The sequence below is a fragment of the Natrix helvetica genome, assembly GCF_964273705.1.
Source record: "Natrix helvetica genome assembly, chromosome: 16".
Taxonomy (NCBI): Eukaryota; Metazoa; Chordata; class Lepidosauria; order Squamata; family Natricidae; genus Natrix; species Natrix helvetica.
Window position 1 is genome coordinate 1,343,154 of NC_138563.1, and position 11,905 is coordinate 1,355,058.

Here is an 11,905-nt window from a genome sequence, read left to right on the forward strand (position 1 = left end):
TTGTCCATGGGGTCGCGATGGGTCAGACATGACTTCGCAACCAACAACAGCCACAATTCACCATCACCCTTCCTTGCGGATGCCATCATCTCTTCTTTTTCTCCATTTTGAAGATCTTCAACAGCTTGTTCTTATGTTTCTCAACAGCTAGATTTCCAGAACAGGGGTGTAGGCTCAACGGGATTGGTTAAGTCATAACTCAGGGTTGTGTGAATCCAAAAAATGTAGAATTCGTTTCCCACATTTATAGTTATATGTCAGTTGTAATTGTCTAGTGTTTTCTGAATAACAAACAACAGAGGGCAGTATTTGCAACAATTTGAAAATTCTTTGATCAGGGTGTGATGGTAAACTTAGTCATTAGAGGAAAGACTTTTTACTCCTTTGCTGTAACTAAAGCATTGTTTTCTCCGCCCGGGTGCAGTTGCAAATTGTGGCCACCAGAAGGCAGACTCTTCACTCCTTGCTATTGTTTGATTTCTCCAAGTGCAATAGCAAAGTAGGTCCACCAGAAGGCAATATACTTCAATCTTTTGGAATACAATAGTATCCCCCCCTTTGCTGGGTGTAGTTTCAAACTTTGGCTGCCAGAGGGAAGAATATTTTCGTAATATAATTCCCTGCATGTTTTCTTTCTCCAGGTGGTATGGCAGTATGAGGCCACTAGAGGGCAGACTCTTAATTCTTTGGAATAGTTCTAAATTGTTTCCTTCTGGGAGCAGTGACAAAGAATGGCCACCGGGGGCAGAAATTTCACTTCTCTTTTTATATGGATACAGCTGTACTGGGCCCAGAGGAAGAGAGAACATTGCTTTAAATAATGTTATTTAATCTCTTTTTTCCCCCTTGCAGAACTTTCTCTAAAATATTTCACAATTCCCCCTCCTCCCCAATTAAAAATGTAGTTTTAAAATGTGACTTTGTTATTTTAGTTGTTCAGATGATTTTATAAATAGTCACTGTTTTATATGGTTTCCCAAAAATAAACACATGGGTGGATGGGGGAATTCCTTCAAAGTTTTTCACATTCTCCTAATCTGACATCAGCTGTAAATTTGGTCTGTAATTCGAGTCGTTTGACTGCCCTCAAGTAGAAAAATTGCTTCACTACTCAAGTAATACAATACAATACAATAGTAGAGTTGGAAGGGACCTTGGAGGTCTTCTAGTCCAACCCCCTGCCTAGGCAGGAAACCCTATACCGTTTCAGACAAATAGCTATCCAAATCTTCTTAAAGACTTCCAGTGTTGGGGCATTCACAACTTCTGGAGGCAACTTCTGTTCCACTGATTCATTGTTCTAACTGTCAGGAAGTTTCTCCTTAATTCTAAGATTCTTCTCTCCTTGTTTAGTTTCCATCCATTGCTTCTTGTTCTACCCTCAGGTGCCTTGGAGAATAGTTTGACTCCCTCTTCTTTGTGGCAACCCCTGAGATATTGAAAGTTCTCAATTTGGTTGGTCGCTTCTTCAATGTCACCACTTGGGGGCGGTCAAAGCTAATTTTCCTCACCCTAAGCTCCAGGTAACCACCTGGAACAGATTTTAGCTGGTCTCTCATTTCTGTAGCATGCTATCAAAGGAACTAGTGTAGGATGGGAATTGTAGAAAGTCAAACAGACATTTAAATTGCCGAGCAAGCCAAAATTATAAAGTTTTGTGGAAATTTCTGCTTCCTTGTATTTTAGGCAATTTATGTGAGCCCCAAATTTACTCTGTTGCTATCAGTAAGACAAAGAAACAGGAAGTATGATGTGTTATCTATTTCTTGTTTGTAGTGGTGAAATCTCCCATACCCTGGGGATTGTGCTAAATTTGGGAGCAATTTATTTTTCAATTAAGTCCCCCATTGTTTTAGATTCCTTCCTTTCCAAGGAACTGGTGCCCCACCTGAATCTTTCTTTTGCTCTATCCACCTTGGGGCCTCTGCCTCTGGGAAGGCAGAGCAGAGGGGAGATTGGACGGTAACACAAAAGGAGCATAGACGTCCATGGATAAATATTGCAATGTATCTTTGAGCAGTTATTGTAGGGCGGGGCTCTCCCCACTTGGCAGCTTTTAAGACTTGTGGACTTCAACGTAGCATGGCTGGCTGAGGAATTCAGAGAGTTGAAGTCCACAAGTCTTAAAAGCTGCCAACTTTGGAGACTCTTGCTATAGGGCAGAGGTGTCAAACTCAAGGCCCAGAGGGCAGGATCCGGCCCGCGGGCCGCTTAGATCTGGCCCGCTTGGAAACAGTGAAGGACCGGCCCATGGGGCCACTGCCAGCGAAAATGGAGCTCGGGAGAGCTAAGGACTGTCCTTCTGAGCTCCGTTTTCACTGGCAGAGGGTTACAGAAGGCTGTCGCAGCCGAAAACAGAGCTCAGCTTCACCACAGGCGCTACCGACCTGATTGACATTGAGCTGGCGATGCCCGCGCCCACTCCAAGCCCCCAAGGTCAAACCTAACCCTGATGCAGCCCTCAATGAAATTTGACAAGAGTTTGACACCCCTGCTATAGCACGTCAACTCAAAGCATCCCAACATGTCCAAAACAATACTTGTGGAAGAAATGAATTAGCCGATGCGGGTCGTTGTTCCTCTTCTCATTTTTATAGCGTTCTCTGAATGAGGAAAAAAAAAAAAGGAACCAAAGAGGATATTTCTGAATGCTGAATTCACTTCCGGTTTTTTGAGACGCCTTTCGACCTGTTGGTGGAGTTGAACTAGGAACGGTGCTCGTAATTTTTTTGGGACATTAGAAGAACTGGATCTGCATGAATTCTGATAAGACGCTGATGGCTACACTCTGAACCTGTTGGGCAGGAATGTGCTTCTCCCACTTTCGCGGTTTTCAAACTGTGAATTGTCCCCCTCAGGCATTTCTCTTGGGAAAACATACAAGTGTGTTTGAAGTGGTTCTTGTTTTAAATTCTGCAGATCCCTGCCGAAGCAGGATGGCGGTTGCTGATGGAACAACCTCAGAAGACGAATGTCCTTGTCTCCAATGGTTGGAGAGCGACGTGCTTAATTAGACTGATAAAATAAATCGATTAGGCTTCTACAATAAGGAATTACCGCTGTCAATGAGCAGGAACACTTTTTTTTTTTAATAAAAAAACCCCGATATAACCCATATATTTCTCATGATTAGAAGAAGGTGGAGAAAACTATCTGAGATGAAGGACTTGTCCATTTTCAGAAGAAGTTGTCTTCTCGTATTTTAAAAAAATAGTTTGCTGCATCTTTAGTGTGACTTTCACATTTTCTGGAGAAAGTCCAGAGCCGAGAAAATTTTCCCAGTGCCTCTGAGTCATCTCAAAGAACATAGGACCCCCGTCTTCTCTCTCAAGTCATCTCAAGAACTTTAGGTGAAAGATGGAAGATCTGACCCGAGAGGGAATTTGCGAAAACAGGATTATGTTTCCTCTTGAGCTTTATTTTGACGCAGCTTCCAGTTCTGCTACTTGAATTGTTTTGAAGTCCCACCAGGAATGGCAAGGAATAAACCCTGGGAGAACTGTAGGATTTCTAAGCTCTGTGGATAAGCAGTTCTCAACTCCCAACCATATAGTCAGGATGGAATGTAGTTGACTATAAAAATCACAGGGACTAAGCTTATGGAAATGCCATCTGCTTGAGTAGAACATTTGCGACTAAAATGGAATTAAATATATGCAGCTTTAATGAAGCATGGTTGGGAAGGAGGCACGTCGTTAGAACAGATCATTAGGAGCTAGAGTGCACATATTTTTGGAACACAGGACATTCCATCCTCGGAAGGCTACCATTAAATGCTCTTTATAGCTTATTATTTACCATGTTTATGGCCTTAAATGGTAATCCCATGGAATCTGCTGGCTATGAACATGCAACCATGATAACAGGGTTAAGATGTTACAGACTCCACTGCATTTTTTTGAAGCAGGACAATAAGGCCTTCAGATGATCTTCTGAAGATTGGTGACAATGTGAGGATTAAGGATGCCCCCCCCTCTCCCCCTAACTGAAAATCTTCAACAGCTTTGATTCCCTCTTGTGGCTTGAAGTGATTCTGGAGAGAGTTGTGCTTGGCCAAACCCACTTTATAGAGATGCCTACAAGGTATCTATGTGGTATATCTACACCATCTACACAGTGGCTCGGTAGCTAAGACTCTGAGCTTGTCTATCAGAAAGGTCGGCAGTTCGGCGGTTCAAATCCCTAGCGCCGCGTAACGGAGTGAGCTCCCGTTACTTGTCCCAGCTTCTGCTAGTTCGAAAGCACCTAAAAATGCAAGTAGAAAAATAGGGACCACCTTTGGTGGGAAGGTAACAGCATTCCGTGCACCTTCAGCTTTAGTCATACCGACCACATGACCACGGAGACGTCTTCGGACAGCGCTGGTTCTTCGGCTTTGAAACGGAGATGAGCACCGCCCCCTAGAGTCGGGAACGACTAGCATGTATGTGTGAGGGGAACCTTTACGAGGTATTGGTGGTGCACCACTACCTGAGAAAATTAGAGTGAGCAAGGACTGGGTGTGAGCAGTGCAAGCACAAGGAGAGAGGTCTACGTTGTTTTGAGTCAAGTTGGAGATGTGTGGTTGAATCTGCTCCAAAAATATCTGGTTGCGATGAAAACGGATATTTCATAGATTATTAGAATATTAGTTCTCTCCCCCTCCCCCAAGCAATTAATTAATAGGATAAAAGAAATCTGGAACTTTTTAGAAGTTTTAACTCAGTTTATTTCAGGAAGATTTGGCATTTTGAGAATGAGAATTATTTTTTAAAAAACAGTGCATAAAATAAACGTGCTAGCTTTATTTCAAAGACTAAGAATATTAGTTACAAGCCCTAATTTTTTTTTTAAAATTTACAAACCGAGGATCATTTAGGAGGTGAATTCATTTCCTCCAACTTATCACTTCCTTCTGAAAGAAATTCCAATTCTGTTTGGTGTAATCTTACCTAGCTTTGTTTACCTGGGAGTAAGTCTTCTATGGAGCTGAATGAGAGGATCCTTACAACCACAAGTTTACTCAGAAGCTTTGTTGGCTCAATGGGTTAGTAGCGATAGATTTCAGTATTGATCAGTTATCAATTAGCCAAGCGTGTCATGGCAAATTGATCGTCACCACGTCTTCAGAAGATTGTGAGGAAATAGTGTTTCTCCAGACACAATGAATTGAGAGGACTTTTACTATTGATGCTTGCAACATTTACCCATCAGTAAGAAGTCCTCACACCACCTCATTGTTTTATATACAATACTATGTAGAGTCTCAGTGGTCCCCACAACCTGATACAATCCTCTGGAGATGTTTTTGAGGACATCCTCAAAACATGGAGAGTGAGATGCTATCTTAGACCTGCTAATGAAAACTTCTCCATCAGACACACTATGCTGTCCACTTCTACCACCACTTTGACTCCCTGAAAATAATTGTGAACCTCTGATGGTTCACTCCCACCAACATGGAATCAGACATCATGGTTGGATCACATGAGAGTACCCCCAAGGTGGGGAAGTGATGCAAGAACCAAGCATTCCTGCTCATAGGAGAATGGACCACCCACAACTTCTGCAGGGACTCAAAAACCATATTTGACTCAGGCCTTGAATGGATACAGAAATTATTTTTGAAGTGCTACAAAGTGCTATCTTTGAGGCAAGATATGTACATGGCTTACATTTGGACAAATTCATGGAAACTGCATTTGCTAGGAAACACCTCGGCAATCGGTAGCAAGAGGATCCTGGAACAATCCATTGATCCAGAGATGAGAGATAAGTGGCCACCAAAAACTGTTAAACTACAATAGTCATCATTCCTCATTGACCATAAATAGTTTTCTATTTGCCCTCTGTCATCACACTAGGAAATTTCTGAGAGAAGTTATGACATTACAAACAAAATGGCAGTGAGTCAGAAATCATTTTAAGTTTGTATATAGAATAACAGTGTTGGAAGGGACCTTGGAGGTCTTCTAGTCCAACCCCCTGACTAGGCAGGAAACCCTACACCACTTCAGACAAATGGATGTCCAACATCTTCTTGAAGACTTCCAGCGTTGGAGCATTCACAACTTCTGGAGGCAAGCTGTTCCACTGATTAATTGTCCTTACTGTCAGGAAATTCCTCCTTAGTTCTAAGTTGCTTCTCTCCTTGATTAGTTTCCACCCATTGCTTATTCACCCAAGTCTTATTTATCCATTGCTTTACTGGTGCACCATGGAACCACCAGATAATAAAAGGACAATCAATGGTTACTTGGAGTCAAAAAATCATGATCACCTGTGCTTTAAACCTAAATGGGACCCAAAGACAGGAGAAGAAACATCTTAAAACTTCTACACCAGAGGTCACCAACTTTTCGGACTTCAGGGACCCCTAAATTAATAATTTTAAATCCTACGGACCACTAATCTGAATTTTTAAAAACAAGATAAATAGTATTTACTGCAATATAAAAAAATGCAAATAATTTTTCTGCGGACCAAACCAAATTTTCTCACGGATCATCAGTGGTTCATGGGTCATTGGTTGGTGACCGCTGTTCTAAACCACTTAGCAACTTAGATAAATGTCCCATCTGATTCACAGATATGGTGGAGGGCGGGTGCATGACACAGCATGCTCACTTTTTACATATACAAATATTTATAAAAATACCAGCTGTCTTTACAATTTCACGTCCCCTGAAAGTTTAGTAAGATGGTTGGGAGTGCATGGAGTATAAGGCGCTGCGGTATTTCGCCAGCCGGGATTGTTGCGATAATGCAATGCTTCGGGGTGTCATTGACCGGCTGTACATCTCAGCCCAGGGTCGTGGAGGACGCCGGACATCGGGCAGAGGGCGTTTCATGCTGGTGGTAGCTGCAAGGGCAGTTGAGGGCATCTTGCTTTCACACAGGGCCTTGGTCTCACTACCAGTGATGGCCTCGGGTCCTGGAGGACATGGACCCAGAGTTTCTACCTTACACGCTTCTGGAAAAACTTCCAGGATAGGTCCCGGAAGCTCAACTTCAATAGGTGGGGGCTGGATAACAATTTTCATCTCTGGTCCCTGGGAAATGCAGTTTGAAGTGTCCATTAGCCCACATACTGTGGTGCAAGACTTGGCCCGTGGAATTAGGGTTTTGATTTCACCGTCATCACCGCTGGTGATGGCCTGTTGGTCACTGCCAGTGAGGGCGTTGTCACCGGTGCAGGAGTTGTAGACCTCCACGGTACACTCTTCCGCGGCTATCTCCAGGACAGGACCAGGAATGGTGACCTCGATTGGCGGAGGGTATATCACCACTTTGTTTGAAGGTCCTTGTGTTAGGCATTGGGCTGAGCTGTTGAGCCCTGACGGGACGGAGGCTGAGCGAGTTAGACCTCGCGGAGTGGGGGAGCAGTCGGAGACCGATGTCGAACGGGGCAATGCAGGGCGTTGGACGCCACTGGTGATACGGTTGGTTGAGCTGGAGATGATGCACTCATTGGGGTAGCTGGTGAGAACTGCGCCTGGGATGGTGATGCAGACCGGGGGAGGCTGGATCACAACTTGAGAATCAGGACAGGTGGTTGTACAGCAAGGAGTATCTCCACCAGAAAGAGCAACCAAGCCTGATGTTTTGGTGACGATGGCCTTGGAGCCCGCCTGACAGCTCACCTCACAGCCGTTAGTGAGGCACGAAGTCTTGCTTTCCACAAGGCACTGATTTGGAGAGGTTTTGAGGCTCAATCCAGGTAAGGTCAGGACCATTGGGGGCGGATGGATCACCACTTTGGCATCAGGGCAGGAGGTGACGCAAGGGTTGGTGACACACTTCACTCCTGAGCCAGACATTCTGCTGGGAGGATGGATCTGGAGAGGAGACAGGAGGGAGACAAGCAAAATGATCTGGGCGTTCAGCAGCCACACATGGTGAGAGATGGACAGGCTGACCTCGCCTTCTTCTCTCTGAAAACACTCACTTCGTAAATGGTCAACCTCTGTTACTCCCTCATTAATCTAGTAGAACTGGTTGAAAATATCATTTGTACTTACTTTGGAGAGAGATTCTCATCTCAACTGCCTTCCCTCCCTCCTTTCCTTCCCTTCATCCCTTCCTTTATCCCATCTTCCTTCCTTCCTTCCTTCCTTCCTTCCTTCCTTCCTTCCTTCCTTCCTTCCTTCCTTCCTTCCTTCCTTCCTTTCATCCCTACCTTTATCCCATCTTCCTTCCTTCCTTCCTTCCTTCCTTCCTTCCTTCCTTCCTTCCTTCCTTCCTTCCTTTCCTTCCTCACCTTTCCCCCTCTTTCCCTATACACCTCCAATCACGACCGTTCTCAAAGCCTCCTGACAGATGTCCCACTTCTAGCCTCCCTCCTTGTTCCATCACCTATGTTCCTGTCCACACCTTCAATCCACTCTCGTTCTGCCCCTTTTACCCGTCTGAGAAGCCAGCTTGGCAGGGCCCACCGTTGGGGCAAAGCAGTTAAAAGGCTCTTACTTCCCACTTTAAGAAAACTCACCTTGGACGGGTGGTGCGTGAACAGCTATTTCCCAAGCTTTATAGCTGGCAAGAGAATGTGGACACTCCCTGTTTTTTTCCCCTTCTTCCCTCCCCCAGTCTCACCGCTTTGCTGATCCAGTTTCAAGAAGCCGAACAGCTCCAGATTTGCTCAGAGATAAGAGATCAGCAGAAAACTAAACTGGTTAGGAAGGAAAATTCAATGTACGACAGGTTGGGTGATCTCCGAATGCAGAAATCAATCATCTCCGCAAAGGGATGAGCAATAGGCTGTTTCCAAATTCAAGTTTCTTTGCAGAGCGAGTTACAGTCAAATCAATCTTTTTCCCAAGGTCGCTCATTACCGGATGGGGAGCACCATTTCCTTTCTACCTAAATTGGGCATTGTATTCTGAATTGTGAGAGTGTCGGAGACCTTTGCGGATATAAACATCTGGTGCTACAGAGGAAATTAAAAGGGGTCGTTTTGAGAGGAGAGAGATTTGTCAGATCTGGCAAAGTTCCCATCTCAGATGGGAACTGGGACAAGTCACGGGAGCTCACTCCGTTACGCGGCGCTAGGGGTTCAAACCGCCGAACTGCCGACCTTTCTGATAGACAAGCTCAGCGTCTTAGCCACTGAGCCACCGCGTCCCCTGCTCTGAAAGATACCACTGACTAATTCTGACTTTATTATTTGACTGAGAGGGAGAGCTTGCTGGTTGAGGTGCAGTGAAATTAAATTAAAAAGAGGTGTGGAGGCTGTTGCCAAATTACTTTGGTTGCTAAATGTCAGCATTTCAGGAACTGGTTTTGACAGGTCTCGGAAAGCTTCTCTTTCATCTCTGTAAATAAAGAGCTTGTGAGTTGCAGGAGGGGACAATTGAAATAAAGACAGAATCTAGGACAGAAATTTTTTGCATTGCCAACTCTGGATTTGTATCAAAGAGAATGCAGGAAGATTGCAATCCGAAAACCTTAAGGGGAAATCCGTCGACTGATTTCTTTTTAATTTTTCAGTTTTTAGAACTAATTAGAACCATTACACTGCTGGTCAGTAAGAACTTTAGAAGCCAGCTTAAAGGTCTTCACTTGATTTAGATCTATATTTCATAGAACATAAAATAACGAGGTTGGATGGGCCCTTAGAGGTCTTCTAGCTGAGCCCCCTGCTCAAGCAGGAAACCCTATGCCATTCCAGACAAATGGCTGTCCCGTCTCTTCTTAAAAACCTCCCAGTGGAGCCCCCACAACATCTGGAGACAAGTCTGAATAATTCTTTTATTATATATATACATACTGATAAATAAATAAAGGGAGACTTTATATGTATGTATGTATGTATGTTTGTTTGTTTTATATGTATGTATGTATGTATGTATGTATGTATGTATGTATGTATGTATGTATGTACTTGTGTTACAACCCCTGGTATGCCTAAATAAATATATATATGTGTTGTATTTGTACTGATAAATAAATAAAGGGAGACTAGTATAGATCTATTTCGAGCTAATTAGCTCTCATCAGCTAGCCATAACCTTACTGGGATTAGGCATACCAGGGGTTGTAACACAAATACATATATATATATATGTAGATCTATACTAGTCTCCCTTTATTTATTTATCAGTATAAATACAACATATATATATATATATATATATATATATATATATATATATATATATATATATATATATATATATATATATATATATATATATATATATATATATAATTTCATTATCTGAAATTCAGACGCATGAATTTAGATTTTTCTCTCTCTCTCTTTCAAATTCTGTCTTTGTGCTTCGATTTGTAGAGGAGAAATTGTATCTGGATCCTCAGGCATTTCATTTATTTTTTAAAAAAATTTAAACATGAAAATTTCTATGGTAGGGAGGCATAGCACGGGATTTAGAGTTCTCGAGCACCAAACTATAATAAATAAACTGCCTGGAACCAAGACAAGTCTCTCCACAAATATCCCTTCTAAAGTTGTCTTAAATCGAAAAAAAAAAAAAAAAGGATTTGAGAGGAAAAGAGGATGATCTCAAAAGAACGGATAGGAAATAAAGTTTAAAAAAAGGAGAAAGTGAAAAAAAAGGAACCTTAAATGACTCCCATTTTACTGCTGCGAAACGGGTGAGAAAGCAGAGGAGGAAAAACAACGAACACGAGAAATCCCAACAACGGAAAACCGACGTATTTTTTTTCCACCCGCATAAAAATAAAAGAACAGAACCAGGAGGAACACGGAGAGCATGAATTTGAACATCCGAGGTGTTTAAAACAAGGAAAGAAGGTAGAAGATCGTAAGGGAAAAGAAGCGGAGAAAATAGGAATGTAAGGACCGTAAAACCAATGTCCCTTACAATATGGGAGAGGGGAATATCAAAATCAAAATAAAATAAAGCAGAGGAAACCTGACAATAAAATAAAATGTAACAAGAGTAAACTGTAGCGGAGTATTAAAAGCACCCTTCCTTATGGTAAAATAATCTCAAAAGGAGTCGAAAATATGAATGTAAGAATACGAGAACAGTACAATATGGGAGAGGAGAATATTAAAATGGAAATAAAAATAAACTGACAAAGCAATGAAATTTAACAACTGTAACGGCCAATAAAACTAAGTGCCCTTCCTTAAGGTTAAAAAAGAAATATGTAAAGAAGTCCCACTTGAAATCAAGAGGCCTTCTCCAAGCGAGGTAGTTGAGGAGGTGGATAAAACAGGTGGATCCTGAGCCCTCCCCTCTTAGTAAGCCAAGGAAGACTTACCTGGTTCCCTCCACACCTGGATCCCAAGAATCTGTTTGAAAGAAGCTCTGAGCTTTTTATAACAATCCCTAGAGAGCCCTGGAGGGGATGAGGCAGCCGTCACAACGCAAAGATCTTAATTAGATCCCTAACAAACTCTCTTCCACATATAGCATTTAGTGTAATTGTCTGAACGGTGGCTTACAACTCACCTTCGTGACTTGGACGTATGACCTGAAGTTGGACTGGCCCACCTGGCTCTGTTTTTATAGACAGGTAAAAAAAGGGACATCCCATCCCATCCCCGTGGGGCTCCTTATTAGCCTAAGCTCAATGCCAGATCTTTGGCTCGTAGCACGTTATGGGCTGTTGCTTTTTGGGAAAAGCGTGGCTTGCTGAAACGTACTTCAGCACCTTGGGTAGGCTTTCTCCTTTTCTTCTTTCAGAGTCTTCCCCTGAGTCAAAAGCTTTCCCAGCACCTCCCTGGTCCAACCCAACATTTCCATAACCACATCTGAGAGATGGTTGAGGTGATGTAACAATCCTCTAAACCCGACTTGAAATCTCGGCACTGTGTGCACAAGCCAACATGAGTCGACGCTGCCTTAACGAGGTCACCTCTTAATACATCCCCATCCTCATTTCCCCCCTTTTAAGAGAAAGAAAAATGGAGAAGAAGGCAAGGAAGGTTGATCAG

The 11,905-nt window shown here is 42.9% G+C and overlaps 1 protein-coding gene across 1 annotated transcript; it reads right to left on the minus strand.

The window, feature by feature from the left end:
* Positions 1-4,684: 4,684 nt before the first annotated feature.
* Positions 4,685-11,238, minus strand: LOC309399854 (uncharacterized protein). The gene is made up of 2 exons (XM_081967998.1): positions 11,230-11,238; positions 4,685-7,817 (listed from the first exon to the last, which is right to left on the minus strand). The coding sequence occupies exon 2, from the start codon at positions 7,797-7,799 to the stop codon at positions 6,672-6,674; it is 1,128 nt and encodes a 375-aa protein (XP_081824124.1). The 5' UTR covers positions 7,800-7,817; positions 11,230-11,238; the 3' UTR covers positions 4,685-6,671.
* Between the last annotated feature and the right edge of the window lie 667 nt (positions 11,239-11,905).